The sequence below is a fragment of the Equus caballus genome, chromosome 21 (assembly GCF_041296265.1).
Source record: "Equus caballus isolate H_3958 breed thoroughbred chromosome 21, TB-T2T, whole genome shotgun sequence".
NCBI lineage: Eukaryota > Metazoa > Chordata > Mammalia > Perissodactyla > Equidae > Equus > Equus caballus.
Genome location: NC_091704.1, coordinates 46,696,115 through 46,715,603, shown reverse-complemented (window position 1 = coordinate 46,715,603; position 19,489 = coordinate 46,696,115). Strand labels below are relative to the sequence as shown.

The following is a 19,489-nucleotide window of genomic DNA, read 5'->3' as shown; positions in this document are numbered from 1 at the left end:
AAGAAAACGTTGCAAGGTGCGGCGAGGCAGATAGCGTTGTACCTGAGACGGTTGTATTAGTTAAGATCATGTTAAGCTGTGAGTGCCCCAAAGTACAGAAACAGCAGTTTAAACAAGTTCGAGTTCCCCTTTTGCCTAGCAGCGCCCCCGGCCCCTGGCTCTCATGGCTCCCTGGACTTTTATTTTTACTTCATAGGTCTTATCACAGTGAGCATATGTGTATAATTAAATAATCAGGCTGCTCTCCTAGTGGACAGTAATCTCCTTGAAGGCAATGTTTTAATCTGTCAACTTCACCATTATATCCCCACTGCCCAGTGCATATTAGGCAGTCCCGGAATATATATTGAATGAATGAATGTATGAATGAATGAATAAGTAAGTAAATAAATAAATAAATAAGATGGAAATTCCTTGGGGCCAGCCTGGTGGCGCAGCAGTTAAGTGCGCACGTTCTGATTCTAGGTGGCCGGGGGTTCGCTGGTTCGTATCCTGGGTGCGGACATGGCACCTCTTGGCAAGCCATGCTGTGGTAGGTATCCCACTTATAAAAATGAGAGGAAAATGGGCACGGATGTTAGCTAAGGGCCAGTCTTCCTCAGCAAAAAGAGGAAGATTGGCAGTAGTTAGCTCAGGGCTAACCTTCCTCAAAAAAAAAAAAAAAAAAACCCACAAAAAGCAAAACAAAACAAAAAGATTAAAAAAAAAAGATGGAAATTCGTCATTTGGGTCTCAGGCATTTGGTTCAGCCTTAAAGGTGTTTGACACACTGAACATCCTTAAAATCAGTGCTTGTGAAACTGGGAAGAGTGAGCTAGGTTGATGAGTCTTACCAAGGATAAGAGAAGAAGAAAAGAAGCTGAAGAAACTTTTTTTTTTTTTGAGGAAGATTAGCCCTGAGCTAACTACTGCCAATCCTCCTCTTTTTGCTGAGGAAGACTGGCCCTGAGCTAACATCCGTGCCCATCTTCCTCTACTTTACATGTTGGACTCCTGTCACAGCATGGCTTGACAAGTGGTGCGTAGGTCTGCATCCAGGATCAAAACCCAAGAACCGTGGGCCGTTGAAGTGGAACGTGCAAACTTAACTGCTGTGCCACCGGGCCGGCCACTGAAGAAACATTTTATTTATGGAACCATACAGGAGGAGAGGGGAGATAACTTAGTCCCCTTTATAATTCTTAAAATTGCTTAACATATTAAAAAAGTAATATAGGCACATGACAAAAAAAAAATTAAATTCTACAGCATTGTACACCTATTCCTGTGTACCAGCAATATTCTCTGTTACCCAGAGGCAGCCCCTTGGTTTTGGTTTTTAAGTAGTTACCTCTGCGTGTCTAAATACTATGTTTACACTACTATTTCTTGGTTTGTCAACTTTAGGCATTATCTTTTGACATCCTGTTATGAATGATAAGGATTTAGCTCGCTACACTCCTGTTTCAGTTGAGGTATATCGTTATTTTTAACTTCTCTATTGGTTACTAGTGTTTTAGCATTAAGTAATGGACTTAAATCTCTCTTTCTTGTTACAACGATTTTAAGCAGTACCTTCTTGACTTCTCCCTTTATTAAGAGCCAAAAAGCTTGTCTTTCCCCTAAACTCTTCTCTCCATGCTTTACTTCCCAATTTCTGGCATCTGTAATTTTACTTTCACACTGTCAAGGCTGGTAAGGTTTACATTCTGTTCCATACCCGTAATTTGTTTCTCACCCTTTATCTACCTTAATTCTAAAAGGTGTAAATCTCTGGGGAAGAGAGAGGATCGGGAGATCCCCTGAGACAGGGCCTGACTTGAAGGGGCCAACTGGACAAGAATAAGGGGCTTTTCATTAAAGGGCTTTAGTCAAGGACCCAGGAAGTGAGTGGGAGCTGAGTCATTACCCCTGCCCAGGGGCTAGGCTGGCTGTGCGGAATTCCAGAACTTCTCTTCAACACTACTCAGCGCCTCACCCATGTCATTGCAACCTAGTGACTCCTGTCTGTCCTCAAACCTTTGCTCAGCCTCTCTATGATTTATCTTATATGGCTGACCCTCATTTCATAACTTCCTGGCACATCAATAAGCCCCCAAAAGAAGCCTTAAAACTCATCAGGGGAAATCCCCTACATTGGTCCTGAAATTTGAGGGGTTGCAAAGGTACCAGCTTAAGACTCCCCACCAAGCCACCCCTGGGGCTGCAGCAGTGGTCAGACATTGCCCCATTGGCATGTCTTGCAGTAGGCAGAAAACCCCCTCCTTGGGAAGTAATAATTCTATACATTTTATGACAGCTTTGGTCCGAATAACCTTTTCAAGAGTGTCTGCATAGTGAATGCCCTTGGAAGTGGGAGATAATGTGTCTCTCTGGGCCAGTTTTGTTTCCCTACCAGTATAACGAGGATACTGTCTTCCTCTGGGGCACAGGTGGGGCAGGGTCACCAGCAGTTACCTTATACAATTGGGGGTTTCTTCAGCTGTGTGACATGGACCTCCGTGTGGGCAGTATTCACCTCTGCCAGCTCCGTATCACCCTCCTGAGGCTTGGGGGCAAGGGGTCCTGATGTGAACTTGGGGTTCACACTGTTTACTGTGCTGTAACTAATAAATTATCTACATCTACTTGAGCTGGTTGTTTTCTTGCTGCCTATGGAAGTGTGGCAGGTCAGTAGATGTAGCAGCTGCATTGTGCTGCTTGTTAGGGAGAGCTTGACCACTTGACAAGGAGGGGCTTCAGACTTCCTCCTGGGATTCAAACCCTCCTTGAATGCTGTACATTCAAGTCAGCAGCTTCCTCCTTTCTCACGCCTCTGTAATCCCTTAGTTGTTGACACCTCCCTTCCATTCTTTTCCTTTACTGTCATTTGGATGAGGTGTCAGATTTGGGGAGTGGTAGATTATTAATGTGTGTGCTCAGATGACCTAGAAGGGCCAGAAGCTCCATTTGTGTTTCTATGTAGACTGAAGAGGTAATACAGAGAGTGCTGTGTGAGATTTTCAGTAGCTTGTATCATACTTGGGGGAGGAAGACAAATCCTCTACCCTCTGGGTCCTTCTGGCTGGGCTACAAATTAAATTGACATGAGCCAGAATAACAGGAGAAAATCAAACAAAGCTTTATAACATGTATACATGAGAGACACTCAGGAAAACTGAGCAACTTAACAAAATGGCAGAGGCTCTCATCTTAAATACCATCTTCAGCTAAAGACAAAGGAAGGGGTTGGGAGTAGTGGTTTGAGGCTTCAAAGGGGAGAAAGGCAATTCACATGGAAATGGAAAAGCAAATGTTTGGTATATAAGAATAGGCTTAGCGAGGACACTCACAGTCTACCTATACCCAATTATCTATGGTGATGGCCTGTCCTGGGGACAGGCCTTTTATCTTAAATTCTTTTAGGCAGGTAGGGGGAAGATCAAAGTTTCTTTCAGAGTCTTTTGTTCTTAAAAATAATCAAGCCGGAGAGACATATTTTGGGGTGGCCAATTCTGGTTCCCCACACGTACAGCATTCAATTAGTAAATTGCAAAGCATAATACACCATAAAGAGGGATATTTTTGCTGATACCCAAATCTCTGCCTTCTGCATGGCTGCTCAGATTTTCACCATAGGGATCGGCAGAACCTTTTAAAGATTAGAGGCGGAGTGGTTTTCTTCAGTGGCAGCGAAGAAGGGAGAGCATGGGGACACGATGTGCTCCACTGCAAATCTCAGAGACCGCCCCATAGGTTGGGTTGCAGAACAACATTCACACACTCCTGGATGCAGGGGCTGGAGAAGCTACAACTACTAGACTCCTGTGCAGCTAGGGTTCCTGAGATCACCCACCTGGGTGAGACCTCAAGTTAGAAGTAAGGCCCTGGCTGAGGGCTAGGAGACTCTGTCTTCTGGAAAGCACCATTGTGGGGGTTTTTGGTTCTTCTGGAACAACTGTGGTGGGGTTTCTATTGTTTAATATTTGATGTCATGGGCATGATTACTACTAACCTATACAGCATCTTTGTATTAATTAGAAAAAGAAACGTAATGCTGCCTAAAGCACTTTAATTCCATCTGTAAAAAAAATTGTCATTAGCATACTGATATATTAGAATAAGACACCATTTGCGGGAAATTGTAATAAACAAATATAAGATGTCTACAATGTGAATAGCACTCCCAGGGTTATAAAGAGAATCCTGGTCAGAGATGCTGAATGTTCTGCAGTGGCAGTAGTTGTTAGAAGAGTTTGCTGGGGTGGTTCCCTAATCCAAGACTGGTGCCCTCCATAGTCCTCTCAGAAATGCATAAGGCTACCTAATACCTTTAATTAATCCCTTTCTGCATAAACTAGCTAGAGAAGCTTCTTGTTGGCTACTAACAACTCTGATCAACACAGACACAAAACACGGAGAAAGCAGCAGCAGTGAGGAGGGAAGGAGGAAAATCAAATGAGTCTTTGGGGTCAGTAGGGGGAAAGCAAGGGTCCCATAGGAAGGAACCCAGACATAGAAAAGTCAGCTTCCACTTAATTGCTAGGAAGACAGTGAGTTCCTTGAAAAGCACTTATAATATACACTTGTAGGGGAGGGTTACAGGTTCAACAGAAGAGAAAAAATATATTTATTTGAGAAATGAATTCACTGAGATTTTAAAATCAGCAAAATATCCCTTTTTCTGATGCATTACGCTTTGCAATGTTCTAGGTGAATGATTTTGATGTACATAGACATGCGATCCCATCGGTTTACCCCCGTGTGGGAAAGGAAGCAGCTGTGTGGTTCACACTACAAATGGATGTGCTCATGCAGCACAGACCCGGAGTCTGGAATAACGTCCATTAGAGGGCCCATGGGGCACTGGAGATCTGGGGGTGGCCTCTCCGCCCTGTTTTACCAGCTTCCCCACTACTTCTCCTCCTTGGCATGGCAAACCTCAGTTTGGAACTGTTTGAAGAAGATTACGTCTTTTCCTTTGCTGTCCACAGTGGTGTTGTCCTATTAGTTCTCACACTTTGGCCAAAGCTAGGCGGGGGATGGGCTAGGTCCTTGATTTTGTCATCAGTTTAAAGACTGTATCTCCACATATAGCAGCATCGTCTACTTGCAGATGGAACACACATAGGCACCCTAGAAGACAGCAAAGCGACCTCGTGCTTTCATTTTCTACCCTCTTGGATTTCTTACCGCCTCTACCTCTCCACTGCGGCTCCCCCTGCCCTTCCCATCTTTGCCGTCTCCTTCAGTTTGAATCCAGTCCTTTGGCTTCTTCCAGGGCTTTGGGCCAGGAGAGTGCTGGAAAAAGAGAGCAGGAGAGGCCTCCGAAAGGGCCTGCCCTCAGGGAGTGGCAGAGGGAGGTATCCAAACCTTTGACACTTCCCAGTTTAACAAATCTATAGGTTATTATGTTAAGAAGCATGTCTGCCTCATGATGTTGTTCTAATCTATTTTTTATTCAACCCCAAGAGGAAGAAGGGTAAAGGAGAAAAAAAAAAATCTTTCCTGCCACACATAAAATATCACAGATGTTAACTGATGATTACAAAAGACAGGCCAAGCAGGCCAAGAAACCGTTGGGGAGAGAGGCGGGTGTTCGCTGAGCTGCATGTTCGGGGCAGATGCTCTGAAGGATTAAATTACAGACAGTGAGGTTGTTGGTGCCATCCCCCCCAGCCCTGCTCAGTAGGGCTGAGAGCTGTTTCAAGCCAGTGGGAAAGAGAAAGGATCTGCACTGTTTGTCTTTAGGAGGCACTTCATTTTCTTCCTTGTTTTGGAAAGTGATACCCAGCTCTGCATGTATGCGGGTGCCTTTTTCAGGAAGTGTTGCTCAGAGACTCAACGTAAGGAAGAGTGGTAGACTGGGCACGCGTGGATTTGCCCCCTCCACAGCCGTTCCCCCTCCTTTGGTAACAGTCCTGTGATTTTACATGGGAGTCTCAGCCACATGGCCCGTGAGACTGACCCTCACTTGACCCACTTCCGCCTCTCCAAGCTGGGCACTTCTATCATCCTAAGCAATCGGTCCCCGTGATTGTACTGAGGTGTCCACATGACTTAAGTTAGGACCAGGAGAGGCAGCCGCAGGACTTTTGCTGCCGCTTTTGTAAAAGAGGAGCTTGCCTCCTGCTCTGGGTACTAAATGGATGGGATATCCATCTGCAGCGACTCCTGGCTTGTTTTGTGGAAGCTTGCCTGGGAATGAAGCCAAGTAGAAGACACCCAGTTGTGCCATGAAGAGAGAAGCTTCCTGAGGACGTTGTCTGAGCATCCAGCTGCAGCTGAAACTGAGACTATACCCCAGGACTTCTTAGTTATATGTGCCTATAAGTCTTCTCCCCTTCCCTTTAACTTCACCGTTTTGCATTTGGGTTTCTGTCACTTGCAATCATTTTGGTCCTACCTTGTACAAGTGGCTTCAGAAAGCCCAGGAGCCTTGTCAAGGTCACTATGCCGGGCAGAATAAAATGAATGCTGCTGCTCTGCCATTGCCTCGGATGCTGCTTTTGCTGTAGATGAAGCCTGCAGGCTTATTTCTACGTCATGTTTGACTCAGAGGACACAGCTGCCTCTGAGAAGGATTGCCAGTCAGGAGTCGACAGCCAGAACTCAGCTCAACCATCAACATATTCGGTTCTGTGCTATTGTAGAGCAGCGCTCTCTCTCAGGACACCCCTGGACAAAAACGAATGCACATAAAGTTCCAACACACATTTGGAAAGCCAGAGTTTCCACTTGTATCCGTGTGCAAAGGAATAATTGTTCTCAGACCCCCTGGAAGAGACAGCTCTTGGCTCACTAAGATGAGCTGATGTGAAAAATGCTCCTTGAGTGGAAGGCAGCAGGAAGCAGCTGTTAAGGGTATGGGCGATCAGAAAGAAGAGGCCACTTTAATATGTATTCATCCAGCAAACATTGATTGAGTGCCTTCTATTATTCTATGGACAGAAACACTAATAAAAGACAAAGTTCATGCTCCCAAGAAGCTTTCAGGTGGGTCAGGGAGTCAGGTAAGAAAATGAACTGACAAATAATATAATTAGTGATCTTTAAATGGAAATAATAGAAGGGTGATACCTACCCAATAGCATGATTTTCTTCTTCCTTTGTTCCTAGAATTCTGATTTTATTCTAGGAGGTAAAATTCTCAGGTAGGTGGGGCCCTCCCCAGGCTCAGGATGAACGATGATAGATCTAAGCCAGTGATTCTCAAATTTTGGTATATATCAGGATCACTTAGAGGGCTTTTAAATTCCCACATCCTTGGCTCCTCCCCACACCCACTGAGGTTTCCAATTCAGTAGGTTTAGGTGAGGCTCAAGAACACGTATTTCTAACAAGTTCCCAGGTGATGCTGCTGCTGCTGGCCTGAGGACCACTAATCTAAATGAAGCATGGTCACCCGGTCCGCCTGTTGTGGCATTTGAGTTAGGGTTGGGGATATGACCAAGTTCTGGCCAATGAAGTGAAAGGTAAACCCCGTGGGGGACTTCCAGGAAGGATTTTTGCAATGTGAACGTTGTTTGCAGAAACCTCACCTTCATGCTGTGCAATGTCTGTGCGGGTATGTTTGTTTGTTTTATGTACTTAAGAGTGATCAATGAATACAGTAAAAAAAAGCTGCACTGCCCAATAGAAATTCCTTCTGCTTTTCTGAGGCTGTTTTTCTTTCCTCTCCCTCCCAGCAATGGAAATATGTGGGAGAGCAAAGCTTTGAGTCAAGCCCATACCAGAGCCCAGGAAAATTTCCAAGACCCTAGAGATTCCCAAAGACCGGGGGCTTGTTCAATGCAGGAAGAAGGGTCTTCATGGCACTCTGAGGATTAGCTGTGAATGAGAGTAAAATCTGGAGTGACAAGAGCAAGGAAGCCAAAAGGCACCCAGGTCTGCCCATCTAGGATGAGACGCAGAGTTTCAAAGAGGGTGTCCCAGCCTGAAACAGCCCCCAGGGAGCTATGATGGGCCGAGCAGTGTGGGGAAGGGTCCATTTCATCTGCAGCACCCACGGGGGAGGGGCTAGCCCAGGGAAGAGTCACTGTCTTTGTCGTAGACACACTGGTTGAGCAGCTGGATGGACAGCAGTTAAGATTTGTGTCAGCAGAGTCAAGTCTGTGATGGAGACACATATTGATGAAAACATGCACACAGAAAACCAGTGTCTCAGAGAACCCCACCGGAACCACGTGGTCCTTTTCTTCTCCAGAAAAGGGAGCCCAGGTTTTGAAGAGGCATGGCTCCTAAAACAAATCTTTCACCTAACTGTGGAGCTAATGTGGCCAGCTCTCTCTCCTCTCCAGCTCCTGTTCTCACACACAGAGCTCTCCTCCTTGCAGAGCAGCGGCTGGTGGGAGTTTGTGTTAGAAAAACGCAGTCTTCCCCTCCTGAGTAGGGAAATCTCAGTTCTCCACTTCCTGCATGTCTCCCTACTTTTACACAGAAGAGTTCACTTGTGACACTTACAGTCATCAAACTGGTGGGGTTTTTTTCCACCACACCAAGCAATTCTCCGAATGTGCACTGGGCGTCCTGCAGTTTCACTCTATTCTGACACTGTTGTGTCAAATCCCACAAGTTAAGGTCTCAGGTTCACAAAACTGCTCCCACCCCACTTCAGACGTAAATCACAAATAGTAGGTCCCCAGGGTTCCCACAACTTCTGTCTGACTTTGCTAGAAATCAGAGGTTCCCACGACCCCTCATTGGGTTCCATTAATTTGCTGGAGTGGCTCACAGAATTCAGGGAAACACTTATTTACATTAACCAGTTTATTAAAGGATATGCTAAAGGAGACAGATGAACATCCAGATGAACAGATACATTGGGCCGGGTCTGGGAGGGTCCAGAGCACAGGAGCTTCTGCTCCCATGGTGTTGGGGTGTGTCACTCTCCTGGAAAGTGGGTGTTCACCCACCTGGAAGCTCCCCAAACTGTGTACATTAGAAATTTTACAGAGGCTTCCTTATGTAGGCATGATCAGTATTCTCTTCATTTTCAGCCCTTCTCCCCAATGAAGATAATAAGAGGTGGTACTAAAAATTTCCAGTTTCTACTCATGGCTTGGTCTTTCTGGTGACCAGTGCTCATCCAGGAGCTACCCAGGCGCCTTCCTAGAGTCTCCTCATTAGAACGAAAGACGGGACTGTCATCCAGGAATTGACAGGGGATTCAGGAGCACTCGGTCAGTAAGCAGGGTCAAAAACCACATAATAGAACAAAAGGTAGCCACAGTGCTCTTATCTCTTAGGAAATTACAAAGGTTTCGGGAGCTCTGTGCCAGGAATTGGGGGCAGAGACCATACAGATGATCTCACACAGGCATATTGGAAGGTGACTCCTTGCGTGCCCAAGCCTGATTTTCTGGGTCAAGATGAGGCCCACCTCTCAGTCCCCCTGCAACTGAAGCAGAAAGCAGGACCCACCACGGTCCCCATTGGCCCTAGTTGTCCAGATTGGCACGCTTCATGCTCCCCAGGTACCTTAGTTGTTCACACTGGGGACTGTCATGTCCCAGGAAAAATATCACAAGGCATGAAGAGGCTGAAGACACATGAAAACAACAGTAGAGGGGCCGGCCCCATGGTGCAGCGGTTAAGTTCGCACATTCTGCTTCGGTGGCCCAGGGTTCACCGGTTCGGATTCCAGGTGCAGATCTACACACTGCTTGGCAAACCAGGCTGTGGCAGGCGTCCCACATATAAAGCAGAGGAAGATGGGCACAGATGTTAGTTCAAGGCCAATCTTCCTCAGCAAAAAGAGAGGGATTGGTGGCAGATGTTAGTTCAGGGCTAATCTTCCTCAAAAAGAAAAACAAAAAAACACCCCAACAGTAGATGCCCAAGGCGTGCTCTTGAACGTGTGCATTGATGACAGTACAGGCAAATGAACTCAAATGCTCTCATTCCCATGAAAGCTGTGTGAAACGCTATGAACAACAGAGAAGATAGATTCTTTTCAAGCCAGTATTCCAAATAGTTAGAAAAATTAACCACGTAGTGATCAAAAGATCAATCCCTAAGGGAATCTCCAGTTCCCACTGCCAGAAAGATGTCCAACGATGTCACCAGGGAATTCCTCTAGGACTCAGAGTGCCCTCTCTCTAAGGTACATCCAAGAATTGAGGCTCCAGGGGCCTGGAGGAGGCAGGAGGGGTAAGGCAAGGCCAACTCTGAGAAAGAGAACACGTGTAGGGCAAACCAGGGATACCAGAAAGGGCTGCTAAAGACTGGACTCCAACCCGGGCCATGGACCCAGCACCAACGTACACTCTAAAGGTCAGAGCTTCAGCTCACCTGACCCACACCCGGCTTCCGGGTGGGCTACACATGCGTCTAAACTCTGGAGAGTGAAGACTATCTATTTTATGCAGAGTAAGAAGAAATCAGGTCAACACAACATATAAAAGATTTAAAGAAATGAGAAAATGCTTAATTCTCTGGTTTCAAAATACTGAATTGGTTTGTGCAAATGTGTCCATGCGTGTGTACATGTGGGTCTGTCTGTGTCTGTGTGTGTGTCTGTGTGTGTGTGTCCAGAATGTCCCATAAGTCTTGGTGAAGGCTTTCTAACTTCAGAAGTAGAAATGCTACTAACATAAAACACATTATTGGGAGGCTTAATTACTTATATTTTTATTATACTTATTTTAAATAATAAATCATTAGTTTGAATTTTTGTGTCACTTGTTCTAAGTGAAGATGGCAAAGGTTGATGGAAAGAGTAAGAACTTCAATATTCAAAATCAAATAAGTATAAAATAAAGTTCGACTTCTGGATTGATGAAACGAAAAACCTGTTATGTGGACAAATGGAGTTGAGATTTGCACAACGTGGTTGAACCTGGAGGGCATTATGCTCAATGAAACAAGCCAGACAGAGAAAGACAGATGCTGTCTGTGTCACTTACATGTGAACTCAAAAAACAATAAAAGACAGGTCAATTCATAGAAACAGAGAGAAGAAAAGTGGTGGCCAGTGGCTGTGGAGTGGGAGGGAGAGGGAGAGGCAGGTGAAAGGGGACAAACTTTCAGCTCCGAGATCAAGAAGCTCTGAGGTCTCATGTCTGATGTGGGGCCTAGAGTCGAGAACACTGAATTGTCTAATTGAGATCAGCTAAGAGAGCAGCGCTTCAGTGTCCTCACACGCACAGAGTCCATAAGTGAGGGGAAAACAACAGTCAGAGTTGAGGACAGAGGAGAATGAGGGTGTGCATCCCTGGGAACTAGATCAAATTCCTGGGGGAACTTCAGACTTTCAAAGGCCATGAGATAGGTGGGTTCAAACCAAGAATCCAGGAGACACAAGGAACCAGGTGACATCCAGTTTCCAGGTGGAAGAAATAGAAAACTAGCTAAGGTCTGGAAGGCCCGGGAGGGTGGAAGGAGGCAGTTGGAGGCCAGTTGGTGGGGGAGGGGCTGTGGTCCAGCCTGCTCCCCTGCTGTCCCCTCCCCAGCATCAGGAGCCGTTTGTGACAAGACCACAGTTATGTCATGGGGGGCCTGGGGTAATAATCTCCAAGCCACTCCCAGAGCTCAGTTGCCTGAGGGCAGCACTGCGTTTCAGACATGGAGAATCCTCTCGTGTTTCTGAAAAGCTTTATTGCTACCTGGTTGAGCTCCAGTTCCGCTTCCTGGGTGATTGGGACCATCCTCCCCACCCTGTGTGGACTGGGGCTCTTCCTCCTGTTCCTTCCCTCCCTCCAGAGGAATCCATCCTTACGACCACCTTGCAAACGGAGACACATCAGGAAGGTAAGAAATCCTGAACCGAGACCCACCAGAAGATGAGTCTCTCTTCTTTTTTACTATGATTCCCACTTCTTTGAATCAACTAGAGGGACTCCAGGGATGGGAAAGAATAGAACATCATCCTTCTAGGGACAAGCCAGGCCGGGCGGGCAGGGGTGAGAGTGGGCACAAGGATTTCCATCCGAAGATCACGGAGCAGGAGTCCTGGTGTTGTAGAAGGCTCCAGGGAAAATCCCCAGTCCACTGACCAGCATAGCCTGAATGCTGAGTGGGATCTGTGGGAGGATAGGCCCTGAACACTGGTTCCCCAGCCGCTTTCCCGGGGCAGGTATCTTGACCAGGTCTTTCCTCTATCGTGGCTGATCTGAGGGCAGAGCTGAGCCCCCAAAAGCCTCCAAGCAGGGTCTGGAGTGGAGCTCGGGCCTCGGGAAGCAGAGTCCTCCCTGAGCAAGCTTAGAAGCTTCTGTAGGTCTGAGCATGTGCGTGTTTCTTGAGCAGACGACAGTGATGAAAGAAATCCATGGTAGGTCTCACATAGAAAATTCTTCCTTATGTTCTTCAAAGAAGGAAGACACCAAATATCCATTTCATGTTCTATCATCCACTTTAAAAATGTTTAAAAGGAAAGAAACACCCCAGAGCCCCAGGAATTCAGTGTAGACAGTCATCTTGCTCATGAACGCTGCGTGTCTGCAGCTGGTCCAGAGAGAGGAGAGGGAGCCTTGAGTCTCAGACCCCAGAGTTTCTTGCTTTTTCTCTCCTCTCAGCGTCAAGTGGAGCCAAGAGGGAGGAGCAGCAGGAGCAGGAAGAAAAGGGGAGCTTTGAAAGGTAAGCCTCTGTCATTCAGCCCTGTGCCCCAGAGCTGGCCTCCATCACCTGTCCCTGAGCACCCAGCTCCGTGGGCTCGAGGATGCCAGGGACACAGCCTGTCCCTCAGGAAACAGAGCCCTCAGGGAGGCTCCCAGAAGGCTCCCAGTAAGGAGATGAAAACCCAGATACTTGCCAGAGTCTGTCCTGGGAACCAAGGCCCAGGCCAACAGGCGTCTGGAAATGGCTGTTGCCCAGCAGGGGCATGTGGGCTGTGGTGGAGGTGGAAGCACTTGGTCAATGACAAATCTCAACCCATCAGCAGCCTTTCCAGCCCCATCAGGGATCCCGTGGCCTTGGACACAGGTGCCTGGGCTCCCGAGTCTGACCTCAAACGGTCTCCCCTAAAGGCACATTGCATGCAGCCTCCTGTAAGAGCCCTCGGCCCCCCCCTTCATCGCTGTGACCCAGTGTCCTGATTTCTAGCTTACAGAGCTGGCTGGAAGGGCCTGGCAGAAGTGCAAGGCCCGATGTCGCATCCTCAAAGGTAAGAAATCTTCCTCTTCTCTCCTGGACTTCTTCCTCCCAGAGTCTCTGATGTGGCCACAGGGCTACAGGCAGCTTGGGGCTGAGCTGGGAGGGGAGCCTTGGGGCAGGGGGTGCAAAAGGCCTGGGGTGAGGGACAGCAGGAGAATTCGGTGAAGTGGAAGATGGGCCAGGGAGGGCCATGGGTCTCAAGGGGCCACCCCAGCCTGGACTGCCCTGCTGTCCCGGGCCCCTCTGCTCCTGGCTGCAGCTTGTGCCTCCTGTCTCCCGCAGCTCCCCGGAGAGGCTGTCTTCCAAGGGATGCTTCCATTGCTCATCATGTCAAGACTCCCCTGGGGAGGTGTGCAAGACAGCATCTGCCAGAGCCCAGCAGCCATGCGGGAAACCTGTGGAAGGTGCTCCTCTTGCCATGACCCCAGCACTTTTCCTGGCTCCTCTGACCCAGCCTGCTCTAACTCTGGCCTCCACCCTGCCAGCAGAACCTCTATCTGACTTGACCAGAATCCCACTGGGCACCATTGCCATGAGCACAGCTCCAGGTCACTCCTGTTTCCCACCTACCAACTCAGGCCTCAGCTACGCAAGGTGTCGCCTTGAGTTCTTCTCCCGGTGGAACGTGATCAAGGTCTTGTTCTTCCCCGTGCCATCACACTTCGAGTCCCAGCAAGGGCACCTGTCCTGCCACCGACCAGTGGCCTCATTCTGGGGAGGCCCCACAAATAGGGAGGGAGAGACGGAGAGCCCCTCACTTGCCAACCCTGAGGTCCAGAAGCTGCTTGAGATAGAAATCACGGAAAGAATACAAAGGGAGGTCTGGGAAAAAGAACAAGATGATCCAGGCACCACTCAGATGCTCGAAGCACACGGTATCATGTCTGGGCTGAATTTCCGCTGGGGCCTACCCGTCCTGTCCTTGGGGCCTGCAGATCTGAAAGCATGTGAGGCTCAACCCTTGGCCCTTCCAGGGTCGCTTTTTCCCCCCTCAGCCACCTGTGATTCTGACTCCCACTTGAAAGCCGACTTTGATGAGGTCCTGGGAAATCCTCTTGAGCCCGTTCCAGGAGAGAAACATAAGACTTTGACAACAAAAGCATCAGTTCCCAGCCTGGCCCGTCCCCTCCCTGCTCCCTCACCTGTGTGTGAGGAAGATCAGAAGGCCCTGGGAGGGACCCTTCCTGGAGAAGGCAGTGGGCCCTCGGAAGCCTCTCTCTTGGGACAGGAGGGCCGGCCGCCTTCTCCAATCTTCGCATTCAGCCTCTCGGACAGAAATGGGCAGAGTGGGACTGTCGTGGGGGCCGAGCAAGGCCGACTACACCTGAATCCGGGGTCAGGAGTGGCCAGGAATGAGCCTCGGGAGGAGAGTGGGGGTGGGGTGTCACCAGAGCCCTGCCGTGGGGTGGCAACACTGGAGGGGGAGTCAGGGTCCCAGTCTGGGAGCCAGGTCGGGGGAATAGGAGACACCCTCGGGACCAAACCCCTCCAGGCCCTGCCTGAAAAGGAAGAGGTTCTTCACGACAGCCCTTTCAGAAAAATGTTGAGACGCCTCCTGCCCTGCCTGAGGCCCAACAAGGAGGAAGCACCAGAGGATCCCCTTGCAAAGGCAAGCCCGCGTCAGCCACCGCCCAGAGCCAGGCACGGGTCACACACAGCTCGGCGTCGGATGGCGGGGCTGTTCAGGCGCCATCGACAGTGACATCCTTCGTCTGCGTCCCGGGAGAAAAACTAGGATTCGCCAAGGACTTCGTGCCTCCCAGACGAAGCATCGTAAAAACCATTTCAGGCCTGGGAAGCTGGACATACCTGTTACCACACAGTTCCCTCCTCCCCAGACCAGAGAAGAACAATGACAGAGGACAGTCCCCAACCTACCTCCAGGGACCACAGGTGTACTAGTAAGAGGAGTGGATCAGAGACAGCCATGGGAACTGGACCTTGCCATCCAGGCAGCCGCGGTCCCCAGCCAAACCCTGCCAGCCTTGGCTGAGGGTGGCAGCTGCCTCAGCCAATCCATTACCCGCCATGCTGTCTTCAGATATGCGTCTCCTGGGATGAGTAGACTGTGCCTGACACACCTGTCCTCATAGGAACGCTTATCTCCCCAAATGGGGAAGTGGAGGCACAGAAAACCTGGTTTTTCTCCTTACCCCACCCTCTGTGCTAATGGCATCCTCCTACCCCAATTTTCCTCAAATACATGGTTTTTCTCCTGAGAGCTGGTGGCCTCTGTCTGTGCCCTGCTAGGGGTAGAAACGGGGTGAGGCTCCGCCCTTCCTGAGTGTCTGCTTTGGCTTCCAGAAGGGGCAGGGCCATGGGGGGAGGCTGACCGCAACATGGTTCACCCGCCCTCACCCTCACTCCCTCATTGCTCCTGAAGTCCCCATCATGCCATCCTTACAAAAACAAATGGAAGCTTTAGGATATTTCCAGATGAGCAAAACCTCTAAGAGCCCAGCCCAGGATGGGCCCCGCCTGTCCTCTCCTGCGTTCTCTGGCCCTTGAACTTGTGCGGCTGTAGGGAGGGGGTTTGCAGAGGCTCCAGGAAGTGTAGAGACAGGTTGACAGGTCACAGAGTGGGGAGGGGAGTGTGGGGCAGGGCTGGCCCTGAGTCTGGAGGGCGAGGAAGCTGGCCCTGCACCCCGAGTTCTTGGTGGGAGTAGATGACGCTGCCCCGGGGAGCTTCTTCTCTCCCTGCTGAAGCTGCCATGGAGATGAGCCTGCACATCCCTCTTGGCCCAGCGTCACCGTCCCTCTTTCCTTGTCACAGTCTGGAGCAGCAGTGACGATGACGACTGTGCTCCAGGCTCTGAGGGTGGGCGGGTGGGGAGCAAAGATGCTGCTCTGGGCCTGTCCCCTCTGCCCAGAGGAGCTCAGGGCCCTGCTCTCCTGCACCTGCCTTCTCCTCCTGGGGAACGGAGCCGGGGGTGAGTGTGTGGGGTCACCATCTGATGGTGGGACACTGTGGGCCTAGGTGGGATGTGGGGGAAGGAGGCAACTACCACCAGAGTGTAACCATTTACCTGTTGAAGGACATTTTTTGATTTTGATAATTTTACCCTTTATGAATAAAGCTGCTATGAACTTCTTGTGAAGGTTTTTGTGTGAACCTAAACTTTTCTGCACAGTAAATATCAATGGGAATGAGTAACGAAGGTTTGAAAATGGGCCCGCCTCCAGGATCTTAGAAGGAAATGCAACATGCATTAGAGGTTGAAAGGGTGAAACAGGGCAGAGAGAGTAAACCTAACACCATATCTTGGATTTGAGCCATTTCCTGAGGAAAAGTCCATTGCCTAATGCACGGCACAGATGCCGAGGACGTGGGAGGGACAGGTGTCACCACATTTAATAAAACACTGTCAAAATGTATTTGGACAGGAGACCCCTGACCTTTAACCTCTCAGAAGCTTTTTACTATTCGTCTCCAGAGAACATTAATTAGACAGAGGTCCACACCTATGGAGCAGGTCCCCTGAATGAAGTGCATGGGCTGTTGGCCACTTGAATTAAGAAGAAACTGATGGTTGCTGTGGACCCAAATTATTTGTCAATGAACAGACAACTTCAGTTTCTCATTTGAATATTGGCAGAGAAACACTAGCTTAAATGATAACGGAATCCCCTGAACCCGAACAGAGCAAGAAAATATCAATGTATTCCTCGCCTTCCTATCACTTCTCCAGGTCCTACTGAAATAAGGAATATTCAATAGAACAGAAAAGGGAAACTTTCTGAAACTCGTCTTAATATCGGAGCAGCAAGTGCTTCCTGTACTTCTGTCTTCTGTTATGACAGAGATAGAAATCATCATGTCAGGGAAATTGTCAGGGAAATAATCCAATTTCCCTAAATTTGGGGTGGGCGGTCTTTATTTAATACCAGGGGTTCCTCTCAACTATTCACACTCTTTCAGTTGGATTAGGTTTTCTGGGAGAGTTTTCTGATTGATTTACATTTTAAAACACATTCGCTCCTCATCCTTTCTCTAAGCTGGGAGGCAGGCCAATTCAGGGAACACGCGTGAGGCCTGAGTCATGTCAGTCCCCGCTCTGAGCAGCTGGCTGTGAGGAGGCCCTGACAGACCCAGAACTCTTGTGCGGGAGAGCCTGAAAGGGGGACTCACTGATCACAGTCATGGGTCCTAGCCCAGGGTCCCCATTTGGAGGAACGGCTCCCCCTCTGGTCTGCAGATCCCAGGAGGCAGCTGCTGCTTTGGGTGCAGCTCCACCTGTGGGATGAGCTCACCAGGCAGTCACAGAGTGGACGCTTCCTCTGAGTAGCTGCCGGCCACCGGAGTGGTGTTCCTTTCATTTCTGCTTTCCTTAGCAGTAACGTGAGGTCCCAGGCTGTATCACAGAGACATTCCAACAGCTGGCCTCCCTGGGAATGCCTGATTGAGGCCCCATTTCGTTACTCTCTTCCCTGGAAGAGACTGACTTCTGTAGTCACCCAAAGAGTCTTCAGGCAATCTATAGTGGGGTGTCTTTAAAAGGAGTCTTAAGGTCTTCACAAGAAATGGACACGGAGGTCTAGAACAAGTACCGAACAGGGTTAGGTTTTGAAGTTGGTGAAATATAAGAAAGCCAAATTAGGATTGTCAAGAATATGGTGCGAGGGGAAAATAAGTCATCTAAAATACTGAATTGCACCAACTGCTTCTTCAAAGCTACGGTGATCATTGGATTTTCTCACTCATTCAGTTAATGTGATCCGTTATAATGATTAAATTTTTTGAATGTGAAAACAACCTTGCCTTCAGGAACTCAACTCTCTTTAAAGGTTTTTGTGTCCATTTGCATTTCCCCAAGAATTTTCATTTCTTTATCTGTAGCGCTGGTGGATTTCTCTCGTCCTGTTTCATTCTCTCCACCTTGCTGGAGTTTACCAGGCATTGCAATGCAGACATCAGCATTGCGCTTCCTAGCAGAGAAGGCTGGGACCAAAGAAACAGGCAAACTGGGAGACCAAGGTGGAGGACATGGCATAGCTCTCAACGAGACCAGGAACCTCACATTTCATGAAAAGCCACAATCTCTTTCATGAACAGAGATGCACAACTCAGAAACGAATCATAAGCAGAATGTAGCACAGTGAAGATGAGAAGATTTGTGACACTAAAGTGAACACATACATTGTGTTCGGATCCAATGACAACCTCTATCATTTGCAGTTCATAAATGAGGAAAAATAGTAGGATATTTCTTCAAAATGGTACTTTATTATAAGGATGAAGGCTAAAAAATTCTATTTGGTGGCCTATTAATAAATACATGATGATTCTTTTCATCTTCCCTTATTTCTTCCTTAGTCCTATGTTGCTACGGTAGGCATGTTTGAGTGCCCAATGTCTACTTATTGGCTTATTGGAAGGCCATCCTTATCATAGAAGGACAATCAGGTCAAAATTGTGTTGAGCTGTGTGGGGTCAAGAACACAGACCTGAGAGTCAACGGACTGTGTGATAGGCCTACTTCTGCCACAAACTAGACGTATGACCTTGGGCAAGTAAGTCACATGGCTCAAACCCTCCCTAGGCCTTGTGTGGAAGTGGTGTTCCTGTGCCCACAGAATCTCAACATTCCTCCAAGATGCTTGAACCTGTCCAAAATACTTGCTGCTCTCCAAAAATCTGCTATCCAGGAGGCAAGTCAGACACATCCATAGATGGATGTGCTATCAAGCAAATGCTAAAAGTGGTTTAACAGAAGTGGAATGAAGTATGTGGAGATATGGACTTTGCAAGGTTCTCTGAAATGCTCTTAAAGGAGGCATTCATGGAATTGGACTTTGAATCACAGTCAAGATGTTACAGAATTGTGGAGAAGGTGCAGAGTGAAGGAAAACCTTGATCAGAGCAGGAAAGTCGGGTTGAAAGGCTTAGCATCTTCTGAAGCGATGAGTCCACAGACTGTATTGGTGAGGAGTGACCCACTGGGAATGTGCTGGTAAGAATGCCTGGACAGAATGCCGAGCTATGGGTTGAGCCATTCCTCACAGTAATTCCATGTTCAGAGATACCTGCAACGCTCTTACTTGTATCAGATCCTAGAGATATATATTATTTCTGCCACACACGAACTATTAAACCATTCAGTGGTCTATATTTTAAGTGGAACCATGCCTGACATGTCATAATTGCTATATAAGTGTTTTTACATCAAAAGTAAATATAATAACTTCCCAGAAAGCCCGCCGCTTTGCTTGATATGCTCTACGTGTTTCTTAATTTGTCCCTACACCATTTCATGACAGGAGGCAACAAAGTAGTAGACTGGAATTTCCGTCCCAGCTCCAGAAAAAGGTCTTTGTTGGACTTAAGAGAATAAAGTTGTTTTAACTGTTGAGAAAGACATTAAAGATCATTTTGGTGGCTGCTAAGAGCGTTCCTCTGAAGCAAGTTCTTCTGTGATCACACATATTCATAAATCAGGAA

At 48.2% G+C, this 19,489-nt stretch overlaps 1 protein-coding gene across 1 annotated transcript; it reads left to right on the top strand.

Annotated features, from left to right (window-relative positions):
• Positions 1–11,382: 11,382 nt before the first annotated feature.
• LOC111769815 (spermatogenesis-associated protein 31E1-like) lies at positions 11,383–15,269 on the top strand. Its single transcript, XM_070246461.1, has 4 exons — positions 11,383–11,709; positions 12,474–12,534; positions 13,000–13,060; positions 13,333–15,269. The coding sequence occupies exons 1-4, from the start codon at positions 11,524–11,526 to the stop codon at positions 14,750–14,752; spliced, it is 1,728 nt and encodes a 575-aa protein (XP_070102562.1). The 5' UTR covers positions 11,383–11,523; the 3' UTR covers positions 14,753–15,269.
• Positions 15,270–19,489: the final 4,220 nt, after the last annotated feature.